The sequence below is a fragment of the Oncorhynchus mykiss genome, chromosome 6 (genome assembly GCF_013265735.2).
Source record: "Oncorhynchus mykiss isolate Arlee chromosome 6, USDA_OmykA_1.1, whole genome shotgun sequence".
In the NCBI taxonomy this organism is placed as follows: domain Eukaryota; kingdom Metazoa; phylum Chordata; class Actinopteri; order Salmoniformes; family Salmonidae; genus Oncorhynchus; species Oncorhynchus mykiss.
Window position 1 is genome coordinate 32,469,298 of NC_048570.1, and position 16,391 is coordinate 32,485,688.

The 16,391-nt window shown below is 44.4% G+C and overlaps 1 protein-coding gene across 1 annotated transcript; it reads right to left on the reverse strand.

Annotated features, from left to right (window-relative positions):
* Positions 1–14: 14 nt before the first annotated feature.
* Positions 15–13,653, reverse strand: thbs4a (thrombospondin 4a). Its single transcript, XM_021606203.2, has 22 exons — positions 13,284–13,653; positions 11,866–12,063; positions 11,494–11,741; positions 11,302–11,413; positions 11,005–11,090; positions 10,838–10,889; positions 8,812–8,993; positions 8,570–8,707; positions 7,015–7,095; positions 6,770–6,922; positions 6,585–6,689; positions 6,374–6,481; positions 6,111–6,270; positions 5,145–5,263; positions 4,823–4,875; positions 4,547–4,728; positions 4,120–4,298; positions 3,839–3,887; positions 2,259–2,455; positions 1,442–1,614; positions 817–956; positions 15–667 (listed from the first exon to the last, which is right to left on the reverse strand). The coding sequence occupies exons 1-22, from the start codon at positions 13,360–13,362 to the stop codon at positions 618–620; spliced, it is 2,844 nt and encodes a 947-aa protein (XP_021461878.2). The 5' UTR covers positions 13,363–13,653; the 3' UTR covers positions 15–617.
* Positions 13,654–16,391: the final 2,738 nt, after the last annotated feature.

A 16,391-nucleotide genomic window follows, 5' to 3' on the forward strand; every position in this document is an offset into this window, starting at 1 on the left:
CCAAACAAAAGAGGGCGTTTTACCAAATGCTCAGAATATTTATTCATAGATTAACTGAACAAATAATGACATCTATTGAATGTAACGTATGATGGACATCGGTTGTTTTAATGTAAGAGCAGTCAACACCAGCTCCTTCATCTATTTCCCTTGTCTTTGTTTTCCTCCAATGGCAGAAATAGGAGAGACCCTAACTACAGTTTGAACCCCTAGATACAATAACCCTCACCTCAGATAGTAGACATATACAGGTTCACTACAATCTACATCAGTCTTTTAGTTGAACCAATTCCACATGTACAGTACAGTATAGCGTGTGTAGGCACAGCATTAACAAGTCATGTCTGGAAGTCTGTTGCCCTGATGAGTCAGTCTTCATACCAGGCAAAAGTCTAGCAGTAATAATAATGCTTTTATAAAAGGGATGATTGCTTGTGGAAAGCCCGTTTAAAAGCCTTGCTCCTCATAATGCCCCACCGATCTCCTCTCTCCTCCTTTTCCCTCTTCCTCTCTTTCTCCCCCTCTCTTCTCTGTCCCATCCTCATTTTTCTGTCCTCTAACACCCCCTCCCAATATCTCTTCTCTGTTCCTTCTCTCCTCTTCCACGCTCGGTGTGTTTATTCAGTGTTCTGGGCACTGTACTCCTGGTAATCTTCAGGGATGGTGTCTGTAGAGGGACAAACAGAACAGAGAGGTGTTGACTTAAACATCCTGTAGCAATGACAATACTTAGACAGCTTCTGTCCTATCAGAGTGCTGTGACCGGTGCTAGTCTCTGTATCTGTCTGCTAGTTGGCTGAGTGGGCTGTCACTCACCATTGCAGCGGTACTTGAGGTTGGACCAGATGATGTTTTCCTGGGAGAAACAGAAGACTCCCAGTCTTCCTCCTCGCATACTGTTGTCTATCTTCACCCCAGAGTCTGCTACCAGGTTGGGACCCTCATAGAAACGCGCCCTGAACAGAAAACACACATGGTTCAGAGTGTTTGTGTGGGTGTGTGTTAGTGGGTGTGTCGTCTCCAAACCCGACCCTAGCCTACACAGTGACTAAGGTCTGGTTTCAATTATGGACTCTAGGCATAGAGGAACTACCTCACTGGCTACATCACTACTTAATCTGCTTTAATCAAATACAAAATAGTAACTATCAAGATAGAGATCACGGAGGGTTTTTTAATGAGTGCATTTCGCAAGTGGCTACCTCAACTAAAACCACTGCAAAGATTTTTTGCCTGACGTAGTTCCTGTATGACAAATGAGTCCATAATTTAAACCAGACCCTAGTCACTGTGTTGCCTAGTCACTATGTTGCCTAGTCACTGTGTTGCCTAGTCACTGTGCTGCCTAGTCACTGTGTTGCCTAGTCACTGTGTTGCCTAGTCACTGTGTTGCCTAGGGTCGAGTTTTCCAGACTGTAGTGTGTGGTTGTGTGTCTCTCACCTGATGTATCCAACCTGTGGTCTGTGCTGTAGATACCAGCGGTAGGACACCTTGTCCTTCCAACCCACGTTCCTCTTGTCCTTCCACAGCAGGCGTACCTGGTCGTTGGTGTCTCCTGTATGCCACAGGGAGTTCCTCAGATACTCCCCTGGACCTGTCTTAGACTTCACAGCCTGGAGGAGGGAGGGAGAGGTAGGACACGGTAAGAAAGAAAGGTCAGAAGCCTTTTGAGATTGATTAAACTTTTATTTAACTAGGCAAGTCAGTTAAGAACAAATTCTTATTTACAATGACAGTCTACACCGGCCAACCCCGGACCAATTGTGCGCCGTCCTATGGGACTCCGAATCACAGCCGGTTGTGATACAGCCTGAATTCAAACCAGGGTGTTTGTGGTGACACCTCTAACACTGAGATGCAGTGCCTTAGACCGCTGCACCACTCAGGAGCCCATGTAAACCAATCAATATTTATAAAGCCTTTTTTACATCAGCAGATGTCACAAACTGCTATGCAGAAACACAACCCAAAACTACAAACAGCAAGCAATGCAGATGTATAAGCACAGGAGCATACACACACCCCTATACCTTCCCTAGACCTATAGGGCACCAGGTACACTAGCCATTATAGCATTGGGCCAGTAAACGAAAGGTTGCTGGTTCGAATACCTGAGTCGACAAAGTGAAAAATCTGTCGATGTGTCCTTGGGCAAGGCACTTAACCCTAATTTGCTCCAGGGGCACTGTACTACCATGGCTGACCCTGTAAAACTGCACCTCTCTGGTGTATGTGACCATTTATTTGTATTTGTTACCTTGAGCTGTATGCCAGGCTCAGCCACAGCTCTGAAGGGTACAGCCTGCCAGTAGGTCTGCTCAGTCTGTTTCCACATGACCACGTAGAAGGAGGAGGAGTCCTGGTAGCCGAAGATGAAGCCTGCATAGTCATCATCAGTCATCGTGTTCACGTGGAACGTCCCCTCAAAGTCCACCCCACTGAATGCTGTGTAGCCTACACACAGACACGCACACACATACACACAACACAGGCTTATTACATCAAATCAAACTGTATTTGTCACATGCGCCAAATACAACAGATGTAGTAGACCTTACCATGAAATGCTTACTTACAAGCCCTTAACCAACAGTGCAGTTCAAGAAGAGTTAAGAAAATATTTACCTGTCACACCCTGACCATAGTTTGCTTTGTATGTTTCTATGTTTTGTTTGGTCAGGGTGTGATCTGAGTGGGCATTCTATGTTGTATGTCTAGTTTGTCTGTTTCTGTGTTTGGCCTGATGTGGTTCTCAATCAGAGGCAGGTGTTAGTCGTTGTCTCTGATTGGGAACCATATATAGGTAGCCTGTTTTGTCATTTTGGGTTGTGGGTGATTGTCTATGTTAGTTGCTTGTGTCAGCACAGTTCTTATAGGTTCACGGTCGTTTATTGGTTTGTATAGTTTATTCAAGTGGTCTCTGTTTATTAAATTCACGATGAACACATACCACGCTGCATTTTGGTCCTCTGATCCTTCCAACTAGGACGACGATTGTGACATTACCAAATAAACTAAAGTAAAACAATTATAAAAAGTAACACAATAAAATAACATTATTACGGCTATATACAGGGGGTACTGGTACCGAGTCAAAGTGCGGGGGTACAAGTTAGTTGAGGTAATTTGTACATGTAGGTAGGGGTGAAGTGACTATGCATAGATAATAAACAGCGAGTAGCAGCAGTGTAAAAACAAAGTGGGGAGTGAACATTTTATTAATTGTTCAGCAGTCTTATGGTTTGGGGGTAGAAGCTGTTAAGGAACCTTTTGGTCCAAGACTTGGCGCTCCGTTAGCGCTTGCCAGAGCAGGTGACTGGGGTCTCAGACAATTTTGGGGGCTTTTCTCTGGCACCGCCTGGTATAGAGGTCCTGGAAGGCAGGAAGCTTGGCCCCAGTGATGTACTGAGCCGTACGCACTACCCTCTGTGGCGTCTTACGCCTGAGCAGTTGCCATATCAGGCGGTGATGCAACCGGTCAGGATGCTCTCGATGGTGCAGCTGTATAACTTTTTGAGGATCTGGGGACCCATGCCAAATCTTTTCAGTCTCCTGAGGGGGAAAAGGTGTTGTCGGGCCCTCGTCACGACTGTCTTGGTGTGTTTGGACCATAATAGTTTGTTGGTGATGTGGACACCAAGGAACTTGAAGCTCTCGACCCGCTCCACTACAGCCCCAACAATGTCAACGGTGACTGTTCAGCCTGCCTTTTCCTGTAGTCCACGAACAGCTCCTTTGTCACACACACACACACTGAACAATGTGGGGCCTACACATACAGAGGGAGTGGCAGAGAGGGTGGACAGCCTGTCAAATGGGAACTAAGAGTTGTCTTACCTACAGCGAGGCCAGGGTCAGAGTTCATAGTCTGGACTATCTCCATACCCTGGGGAGAGAAGGGGAGAGAAAGTTATGATACTACAGATGACATACTAGAGAGTACTCCACTACCTACTGTACACAGCATAGATCAAACTTAATCAAATAACTCAATCGAGGATCGAATGGTGTACTTCATGCTCTTATTTTTTAATACTCTTTGACCCTACAACTGTTATTGTTACTCAATATCTGCTAGATGACTAAAATGTTAGCATGTTTAATGACGATAAGGTCACCTGGTTGAGAACCACCCAGTTGGGATCAATCTGGGCGTCACCCTCAGGGTCCAGTACCACCGTCTGATAGGCTCTGAAGTCTGTCAGGGTGACCTCAGCATTCTCTGGACAGTTGTCTATCCTGTCAATCACCTTGTCCTGGTCAAAGTCCCCTGCACACGCATCACCCACGCCGTCATCTGGAACACACACACACACACACGCCGGGTTAGTGTACTGTACATTAATGCATCATTGAGCCAGCTAGGTCTTTGTGACAAACACACAGACACAGACACACACACACACACACACACACACACACACACACACACACACACACACACACACACACACACACACACACACACACACTGAAGAACAACTAGACTAGAGAGAGCATTGCTATAATACAGCGGGAAGGAAGAGGATCAGTGTTGTGACTGACTGTCCTCATCTGTCTGGTCAGGGTTGACCACCAGTCTGCAGTTGTCTGCTTGGTCCAGGATACCGTCGTTGTCATCGTCATCGTCACACTCGTCTCCCTGTCCGTCCTTATCTGTGTCCAGCTGGGAGGAGTTGATGACTGTAGGACAGTTGTCCTTAGTGTTCTGGTGACCGTCCCCATCACTGATAGAGAGGAGAGTCAAAGTCAACCCAGTACACTCACTATCAGTAAGATTCACTTCTAAAGGTGTGGATATGTTTATAGAAGGATCTCTACCTGTCTATGTTGGTGTCACATGTGTCTCCTACAAGATCATCATCAACATCTGACTGTGGGAGAAGAAACATAAATATTATTAAATAATGTCATGAGGCTGCACTACCCTGATACTGGCTACATTAACAGTGGGTTTCAGTCTGGGGTTGGGGTAAAGGTTTGATATTTGGTAGGATATTTTACCTGTAGGTTGTGGTGCCATGGTTGTGTTGTGGTTGTGTTGTGTTGTAGTTGTGTTGTGGTTGTGTTGTGCAGTGTTGTGGTTGTGCTGTAGTTGTGCTATGGTTCTGTTGTGGTTGAGTTGTTGTTGTTTTACGGTTACCTGGTTGGGGTTGACCATGTCAGGACAGCTGTCACAGGCGTCTCCCACCCCATCGTTGTCTCTGTCCCTCTGGTCTAGGTTGGCCACACGCTGGCAGTTATCCAGAATGTTCTTCAGGCCTTACCACAAAAACACAAATACAGATAAAAACACAGACACAGTTATTTTTCTAGTCTGAGTGTTTAGTGTCCTCGGGCCCCAGATGACAGTGTTTGTTCAGGGCAGAGTTGAATAGTTTCCACTGGCTGCTGGCAGGGTTTATAATGGATTTTTTTTTTTTTAGCAGAGACAGACATGACCAAGTGTTAGAGGGGTAGACATGACCAAACGATCAAGAGGTTGGAGACCTGCCCCAGTGCACAGGCAGGAAACATCAAACGCACGCACGCACACACACAAACACACACACACACACACACACGCACAATAAACCAGGGCACAGTTTCACTGCATCTGCCAATGGAACAAATGAGAGTTTAAAAAAAAAAGGTAATCTAGTAGCTAAAGAGCACAATTCCAAATGGATCAATTATATTGAGAAATGGGAACTCATTTAAATCAATGTTTTTACTAGTGTTTAGAACTTAATGAGGTGGAACCCTACCCCCAGCTCCTGTTTTCCCTGTAAACAGATCAGCTAATAGGTAGCAGACTGACTGAAACAGACTGAGAGGATGTGAATGGATTCAACAGATATGGCTCTGCTCTGTTGAAGACAGTGAAATGTCTGGAACCGCTGGAGACAGGAGACTGTTTTCAACCAGACAGCTAGACTGACCTCAGACTAATTGTGGTTTTGGGAAAAACGTCATGGATAAAGACGTCTCGGTGTGAAAAAGTACTGCTACGGTCCCTACCTTAAAATAAATCACTAGCTGTGGTAGAATTTCCTTCCGTCTCCAACTCTCTAATGACCAAAGCCTGGGGAAGGCACGTCAAAGCACACACACACACACACACACACACCGTCTCCATCCATGTCATCGTCACAGTCATCGCCTAGCCCGTCCTTGTCCGTGTCTCGTTGATCAGGGTTCTCCGTCGTCAAGCAGTTGTCACACGCGTCGCCATGGAGATCCTTATCGCTGTTCTTCTGGTTCACGTTAGGATGCAGCCAACAGTTATCCTGAGTTACACAGAGACAGAGTTACTGCACATGTTAAAGGTGTATCCTACTTGATTGTGAATGCACTATACCCGAAAGGCGTGTAACAGTTGTGTGCTTGTACCTCTATGTTAACGATGCCGTCGCTATCAGCGTCATCATCACAGGCGTCCCCGAGCCCGTCCCTGTCTGCGTCCTCTTGGCCAGAGTTAGGAACAAACATACAGTTGTCCTGGAAACAAACATGGAGGCTGCCTTACTATGGGGGAGAGAGAGGGTAAGAGGGAGGGAGAGGTAGAAGGAGAGGTAAAGAAGTAGATGGAGCTGGATTTTACCTTCTTACAGTTGTTGTCCCTGCACCTTAGCTTGTCGTCTGGGTAAGCATCGATGTCTGTGTCCTTCCCACACACATAGCCATTACCTGCCCACCCTATGTCACACTGATGGACGGAAGAGGAAAGGTTTTGGATTTGATCTTGGATTGACTGCGCATTAGTGTCACGTGTGTGTGTGTTCTCACCTCGCAGCTAACACTCCCGTCTCTCTCCACTACACACTGTGCATTGCTGTCACAGGGGTTGGGCTGGCCATTCCCACAGAGCCTCCCACCACTGCAGCCGCTCACCTGGTCCCCAGAGAAGCCACTCTTACACTCCCCACAACGGAATGAACCCTGGGAGAGACAACAAATACAGGCCCAGGCTTCATCTCAGGCCTATAATCAACAGGCTTGAATGGGAATATTAAAGCTGCTGTGACTCTTACCCTGGTGTTGTGGCAGTGAGAGTTGGCGGTGCAGCCTCCGTTGTCAGGAGGACCCTGGCATTCATCTATGTCATCACACACCTACCGACACACATGGAGAGGAATACACACACACACACACACACGGTAACCAGTGGTGTAGTGGTGCTTGGAGAAGTGGGTAAAAATTACCAAAGGGCCCACCCGATGAAGGAAAGGCGCCCTGTGTGAAAAATTCTGTGACAAACAGTGACATACACTCTGAATGACCTAAAATGATAAATCCCATATTGGTCTTTCACAGTCAGGCCAACCCAAGCTGTACTGTGCAAGTAGGCTGATAAATGAGGCTGTCAACTGAGTCAGAAATTCACAGGTTTCTGATTTTCCCTTTTTGATCTTCTAAGTCCACAACAATGTTTAAACCACATCAGGAGACCACTTTTGAGGTCTGGGAAAAATCTAAGACATTTACATTTTTTGAGTGTATAGTACTGTTGTTTGGTTAGCAGTGTTTCTGTAGAGCACAAGTTGGCAAAACAAATGACCACTGGATTGATGCAAATAGTCATGATATCATATTGCCAGGTAGGCATGGGCTACATTATAGCAAGTTAACATTTAATTGAGAAGGTTTTTGAGAACGCCATTCCATCCACCAGAAGACAATTAGGCCAATCATTAGCATCACTATATATGTTTTACTTCATATTATTAGGCTTGTTTTGCGTTGCTTCAAAGGAGCCAATAGCCAAAATCCCACCATATAAACGTGGAGGTAATTCTTTTATAAAGACTTCCTCATATGCGCTCTCCTGTTCTATTGGTTTTCAAATGAACTTTATTTCATTGTCTTGCAGGCAAAGGCATTATTGTAGTCATATTAGCAACCCATGATAGTTGTTGCATTCTAAATTACTAACGGATATTTCAATCTCTGCCCATGATACCGCTCGCATGTGTGGTGCGCATTATAGAACGTTTTTTACCCGCAAATTGCATTTTGGGACATTTGGGCGAAGCCATCGGCACATTTCTGTACTTAAAATGAGAAGAAATAATAGTTGATCAACATATTAAGCTAAGCATTCTTTGAATCGGTTTCATCCGCCTTATTAATTGATACAGGCTATACCTCCACCACACTACTTTGATACTCATTGTGTGTATTAAGAAGTGAATATATGCAATGGCCACAGAAAAAGTGGGACTATTGTGTATACCTGCATAATCCCTCCACTACACCATTGACAAGGCAGCAGACAGCCTAGTGGGGCGGTAGGTAGCCTAGTGGTTAGAGCGTTGGACCACCGTTTCTAGGCCTTCATTGAAAATAAGAATTTGTTCTTAACTGACTTGCCTAGTAAAAAAAACAGCAGCTCTCTTAAGTATAACACACTCCATGTGCCTATTACTGTTCATCAGCAATTTGCACGTGTGGTACCTGTTTGTGTGTGACTGTGTGGTATCAATTTGTGTGATATCAATTTGTGTGACTGTGTGGTACCTGTTTGTGTGACTGTGTGGTACCTGTTTGTCTGACTGTTTTTTACCTGTTTGAGTGACTAGACGTTACCTGTTTGTGGGACTGTGCGTAGGACACTCCCACTCCGTTGATCTCAAGACCAGTGTATCCCAGAGGGCATCTCTCACAGCGGAACCCAGGAGCTGTGTTCACACACCTCACACCGGGGAAGCAGGGGTTAAACTGGCACTGCAACACACACACGCACACACACACGTTAGCGTTCACACCATACGCTGGGGAAGTAGGGGTTAAAGGTTAAACTGACCCGGTAACACACACACCCCCCCTACCTCGTTCACGTCATCACAGTGAACTCCGTCTCCAGTGTATCCGTCGGGGCAGGGGGCGCAGGTGAAGCGTCCTCCCTCGGCCGGGATACACATGTCCTGATTGAAACACATACCTGGACTACACTTGGACGGGCCTGACCGTGGACCTGTACCTGGGCCTGACGCCATGTTGCCACCCAGACCTACAGACAGAGACACACACATGTATAATATACAGTGCCTTGCGAAAGTATTCGGCCCCCTTGAACTTTGCGACCTTTTGCCACATTTCAGGCTTCAAACATAAAGATATAAAACTGTATTTTTTTGTGAAGAATCAACAACAAGTGGGACACAATCATGAAGTGGAACAACATTTATTGGATATTTCAAACTTTTTTAACAAATCAAAAACTGAAAAATTGGGCGTGCAAAATAATTCAGCCCCTTTACTTTCAGTGCAGCAAACTCTCTCCAGAAGTTCAGTGAGGATCTCTGAATGATCCAATGTTGACCTAAATGACTAATGATGATAAATACAATCCACCTGTGTGTAATCAAGTCTCCGTATAAATGAACCTGCACTGTGATAGTCTCAGAGGTCCGTTAAAAGCGCAGAGAGCATCATGAAGAACAAGGAACACACCAGGCAGGTCCGAGATACTGTTGTGAAGAAGTTTAAAGCCAGATTTGGATAGAAAAAGATTTCCCAAGCTTTAAACATCCCAAGGAGCACTGTGCAAGCGATAATATTGAAATGGAAGGAGTATCAGACCACTGCAAATCTACCAAGACCTGGCCGTCCCTCTAAACTTTCAGCTCATACAAGGAGAAGACTGATCAGAGATGCAGCCAAGAGGCCCATGATCACTCTGGATGAACTGCAGAGATCTACAGCTGAGGTGGGAGACTCTGTCCATAGGACAACAATCAGTCGTATATTGCACAAATCTGGCCTTTATGGAAGAGTGGCAAGAAGAAAGCCATTTCTTAAAGATATCCATAAAAAGTGTTGTTTAAAGTTTGCCACAAGCCACCTGGGAGACATGTGGAAGAAGGCGCTCTGGTCAGATGAAACCAAAATTGAACTTTTTGGCAACAATGCAAAACGTTATGTTTGGCGTAAAAGCAACACAGCTCATCACCCTGAACACACCATCCCCACTGTCAAACATGGTGGTGGCAGCATCATGGTTTGGGCCTGCTTTTCTTCAGCAGGGACAGGGAAGATGGTTAAAATTGATGGGAAGATGGATGGAGCCAAATACAGGACCATTCTGGAAGAAAACCTGATGGAGTCTGCAAAAGACCTGAGACTGGGACGGAGATTTGTCTTCCAACAAGACAATGATCCAAAACATAAAGCAAAATCTACAATGGAATGGTTCAAAAATAAACATATCCAGGTGTTAGAATGGCCAAGTCAAAGTCCAGACCTGAATCCAATCGAGAATCTGTGGAAAGAACTGAAAACTGCTGTTCACAAATGCTCTCCATCCAACCTCACTGAGCTCGAGCTGTTTTGCAAGGAGGAATGGGAAAAAATGTCAGTCTCTCGATGTGCAAAACTGATAGAGGCATACCCCAAGCGACTTACAGCTGTAATCACAGCAAAAGGTGGCGCTACAAAGTATTAACTTAAGGGGGCTGAATAATTTTGCACGCCCAATTTTTCAGTTTTTGATTTGTTAAAAAAGTTTGAAATATCCAATAAATGTCTTTCCACTTCATGATTGTGTCCCACTTGTTGTTGATTCTTCACAAAAAAATACAGTTTTATATCTTTATGTTTGAAGCCTGAAATGTGGCAAAAGGTCGCAAAGTTCAAGGGGGCCGAATACTTTCGCAAGGCACTGTAACATCACACATAACCTGAGTATCCTCAATCAGAATCAATCTCATCAGTATCTTATTGATCCCGTTTCAGTTGACAGCTAAAATAAGAGCATGCACATAAGGAAGTCATTCATTATCATCAGAAAGCATTAGTCCTAAGCGGTAACAGTAGCACTGTATTAGTAGTAATAGATCTAAGAGAACAGCTTACCACATGCCAGACACTCTGAGATGGTGTTTCTGAGGAATGTGGTCTCCTTAATCTTTTACGGGGGAAAGAAAATACCAGTTTACTGTAGACACAGAGAAAAAGACAAATGGCGGTGCCTTGAAAGGTGAGGGTACAACGGCATGTCTACTGTAAGGCAGGTGATGTACCTGCTGGAGGAGCAGGTTCTTCATCTCTGACATCATCTTGTGGAGCTCTAACATCTGAGACGGATCCTGTCCGCCTGCCTGGAGGCCTGTGAGAAATGTAGTCTTTAGCTACAGTTTAGCTAAAGTGTATTTATATGTTCCATCATACAGACTACATGACTTGATGGTTTATGATAACTTGTGTCAAAATGCGGGTCTCAGGTGTGTCAAATGTACAGTATGGCAGAGACCCACAATGTGACGTCAGGAACGGTCAAGTCATGTTTCAGGAAGCTTATAACAGGGTTGTGTTCTTACCCAGTAGCTGAATAGTACCCAGAGACTCGCTCTGCTGTATGCTGCAGTCCTGGAGCGTAGCGACGTTATCTAACGTGTCCTCTATCACCAGTTTCAGGTCCGTCAACTCATCCTGACAGACAGGTGGACAAGTGGTTGGTCGTACTCAAAAAAATCTTACTCATCTGTACCTATGCTAGTCTTGTGTCCTACCTGCCCGGTGGGCTGCAGGGTCCTAAGCGCCACCTTGTTGTGTCCAGGTGTCAGCGACCCGAAGGCAGCAGGCAGCTCGTCCACAGTGTGAGCCAGTCTACAGTCTACGTAGACCGCCATACGACCTGGTCCTCTCTGCAGACCGCTGGCATGGATCATCACATGATGCTCCTTGCCGTCCGCCAGAGAGGGGTGGCTAAAACTGGTGGTGCCAGCCCTACCATCAGTCTTCTGGTAACGGATCGTCACTGAGGGAAAGGTCAGTTAGTTGCTTAGGAATGATAATCGAAGAGGGAGGGAGAGAAGGAGGAAGATTTGATTTAGATGTATGATCCCATTTGTAAATTGAGACAGACAGCACGCAGTGTTTACCCTTGTTGAGTTTGGCCTGCAGGGTGAACTCCAGGTACTTGCTGTTGTCCCTGGGGTTGATGATGCTGTAGAGATGAGAGGGGGACTTGCTATGGAGCCTGAAGGAGGAGAGGAGGAAGGCCTCATCCAGACCTTTATTCTTCAGCCCTCCCTGCGTCAGGTCAGGCAGGCAGTCTGGAGACACCAGCAGGTCGTACACTAACACAGGACACACACGAACAACACAGAGACAACGTTTATTCAGAAGTCATGTGTTTGTGCCTGTGTGCATGCGTGTGTGACTGTTATTAGTGAGTTTATTAAGTGTGTGACGTCATGCTTGTGGCAATTACTGATGAGTTGTAGAGCTGCTTGTGCTGAGTGTCAGGGCTTGATGAAGTGGTTGTGTGTGTGTGTGTGTGTGTGTGTGTGTATGTGTGTGTGTGTGTGTGTGTGTGTGTGTGTTGCCACTGTTTTATGGCATGGCAGATTGACCAAAGGGCCAGCAGTAAACTCTTTCCACTGGAACAAATCCACTGCTTCTACAGCCATGACCCAAATTCTGGAATAATACTAAGAGATGTGTGTTTGTATGGAAAAATTTATGCGTTTGGACTCCAGAGAAATTAAGTTATTGCACACTTTCCTAAAGCCAATCAGTGTCATTCTATTTGGGTCACCCTATCGATAGATGTGTAAGTATGTGACCTTTTCCACAACACAATGCATTAAACCCAAACCCATTAAAGTCCATTTTTTATTTTATTTTTTATTTCACCTTTATTTAACCAGGTAGGCCAGTTGAGAACAAGTTCTCATTTACAACTGCGACCTGGCCAAGATAAAGCAAAGCAATGCAACACAAACAACACAGAGTTACACATTCAATAAACAAACGTACAGTCAATAACACAATAGAAATGTCTATATACAGTGTGTGCAAATTAAGTAAGATAAAGGAGGTAAGGCAATAAATAGGCCATAGTGGCGAAATAATTACAATTTAGCAATTAAACACTGGAGTGATAGATGTGCAGAAGATGAATGTGCAAGTAGAGATACTGGGGTGCAAAGGAGCAAAAAATAAATAACAATATGGGGATGAGGTAGTTGGGTGGGCTATTTACAGATCATTTTAACTGAGGCGCTGCTAAATATATCATTATAATTCATCAGAAAATCACTGCAAAATGCATGATTTAATGAGTAATGGAGAAATGACAGATTCAGAGAAGCAAAGTTAGATATTCAGATTTAGTGTAGATTGAGTAGATTTAGAAGTTATAGATTAAGAAATTACAGACTCAGTAGATTAAGAAGGTACAGATTGAGTATATTGATAAGGTACTACAACAAATAAAGGTTACTGGTTTACTACTTTAGGAGCATTTTGATAGGTCAGAGAGGGGTATTGATAGGTGATAGGTTGAGGTACTCACCAATGCCTTGTGCTGTGACAGTCGTGGCCAGTTGTAGCATCAGCAGAGAGAGGACCACTTTTCTGATCCACACCCCCATCCTCACACTTCCTAGTCTTCAGCCTTCAGCACAAACCAGTCCTGAGAGCCCAGGCTGGGTCACCGTCACGACTAGTCCACAGTACACCTGGTCCTACAGACAGGGATCAATACAGCAGCTATCTATTTAGAATACCCCTGGTGCTGACTGATTGATAGACAGACTGACAAACTGACAGACAGATGTTGAAAGCAGAGTCCCAGTAGCAGTGGGGAGATTCTCCTGTGGCTACAGACGGGCTTTTTTAAAGGGGCCAGACTTTAAAGTAGAGGGGTGTGTTCCTGCATTCCTGTAGCTGCAGAGGGGTTTTGAAAAGGGAGGGTAACGTCTCAGTGTTCCTGTGGGGACTGTGTTTTTAAAGAGTTGGTGTGTGTGTGTTTGGTCCAGGAGGGAGATGTCCAGACCTTGGACTTTGAGACAGTTTTGAACTCTGGAGGAGTTTCAAGTTGAGAGTCTGGTCCTCATCTCTAGGCTCCTTTTGGTAACCGCAAGATATTTCTACATCTTAGAGGCTTCAGAAAAACAGACCATTCCCAGATGCATTTACCACGTTCTGTGTGTCGGTCTGTCTGTTTTTCTATTTTCTCATTTTATTTGACCTTTCTTTGACCAGGAAGTCTTTTAAGAGAGAGAAATTAAATCTATCAGATAATCACATAATTTCCTATAGTTCAAGTGTCCGTAGTTCAGTTCACCCAAATACCTATTCTGGCTGTGGGCGCTGGCCCACCCTATTCCCATCAGGTGCTGTATGGATGCCATATTGGAGCCTTTGCCTATGACACAAAGGGAAAAATACAGATAAAACCAGCTGGAAGGAATAAGAGTTACTGAAAATTACACAATGCATGACCATGTCATAAATACTTCACATTCTTTCTCCTGGGCATAGCACTTATGATATTTACTATCTTGTAAAGATATAGGGCCCAGGAGACCTATATACGGTAGTAGAAAACCACCTTTAAAAGAATTACTATTTTAAGACATGGAGAGTCCATTGCCATATGCATGGACATGTAGAGTTAGACCAGTCAAGTCTGACTGCCATAATTGTTCCGCTATGTAACTTCCTAGTAATGGAGTCACCCCCTCATAATCATAGGTTTTATGGTCATAGAGCTGCAGTTAATGAATACGGGCCCTGCAGGTTGCAATGTAATTGAAGGACAATCATTGAAGAACACACATCTGTAAAGTGGGCGTGGAAGAGGTGAAAAAAGTATTGTTATCTAAAAACAATGACAAGCCACCTGGGTCTGACAACTTTGATAGAACATTACTGAGGATTATTGCAGACTATATTGCCACTCCTATTTTTTGTATCTCTTCAATCTAAGCCTGCAGGAAAGTGTGTCCCCCTGGAGGGAAGAAAATGTCATTTTGACCCTGCTGGTCATCTATGAATGTTTGAACATCTTGAAGAACAAACAGGCCTTAATGACCATGTACTATTATAATCTCCACCCGGCACAGCCAGAAGAGGACTGGCCACCCCTCAGAGCCTGGTTCCTCTCTAGGTTTCTTCCTAGATTCCTGACTTTCTAGGGAGTTTTTCCTAGCCACCGCGCTTCTACATCTGCATTGCTTGCTGTTTGGGGTTTTAGGCTGGGTTTCTGTATAGCACTTTGTGACATCTGCTGATCTAAAAAAGGCTTTATAAATAGATTTAATTGATTGATTCCGCTACCCAAGAATAGCAAAGCACCCTTTACTGGCTCAAACAGCTGACCAATAAGCCTGCGACCGAACCTTAGTAAACTTTTTGGGGAAAAATTGTTGGACCAGATACAATACTATTTCACAGTAAACAAATGACTGACTTTCAGCATGCATATAGGGGAGGACACTCAACATGTGCGGCACTTACACAAATGACTTATGATTGGCTGTAAGAAATTGATAAAAAGAAGCTTGTGAGAGCTTCGTTAGTCTTCATTGCAGCTTTTGACACGATTGATCATAATCTACTACTGTAAAAACATATGTGTTACGGCTTTACACCCCCTGTTATATCGTAGATCGAGAGTTACCTATTTAACAGATCACAGAGGGTGTTTTTTAATGGAAGCCTCACCAACATAATCCAGGTAGAGTCGAGCATTACCCAGGGAAGTTGTCTAGGACCCTTACTTTTTTCCATTTTTACTGGTGTTAGGTAATAAACTAGTATTAAATAAGTGAAAAACTAAAAGCATTGTAATTGGTGACAAACCATTCAATAAAACCCTAAACCTCAACTAAATCGTGTAATGAATCATTTGGTAAGTTGAGGAGACTAAACTGCTTGGTGTAAGCCTGGATTGTAAACGGTCATGATCAAGACATAATGATGCAACGTTATGGAGAGGTCTGAGGTGGGGAGAGGTCTGTCTGTAATAAAGCGCTGCTCTGCTTTCTTGACATTGTTATCAACAGAACAAGTCCTACAGGCCCTTGTTTTGTTGCACCTTGACTACTGCCCAATCATATGGTCAAGTGTCACAAAGAGGGAGGGACATAGGAATATTACAGTTAAATGTACATGGAGAGCTGACATCAATTACATCCCTGTCAATCTCTCCTGGTTCAAAGTAGAGGAGGGATTGAATGCATTACTACTTGTCTTTGTGAGAGGTATTGATCCCACAATACATGTCACAAGGGGTCTATTCACCGTCCCTAAGTCCAGAACAGACTCCTGGAAGCGCACAGTACTACACAGAGTCATGACTATATGGAACTCTATTCCACATCAAGTAATTCATGCAAGCAGTAAAATCATATTTAAAAAACAGAACAATGCGGACTGTGAAGAGGCACACACAGGCACACACAGGCACACACACACACCCACACACACACACACACACACACACACACACACACACCACACACACACACACACACACACACACACACACACACACACACACACACACACACACACACACACACACACACACTACACACACACACACACACACATTGAAAAATGGTTGCATAGTGGTATTATACATTTTGTATTGTAGATATGCAGTGGTGTAATA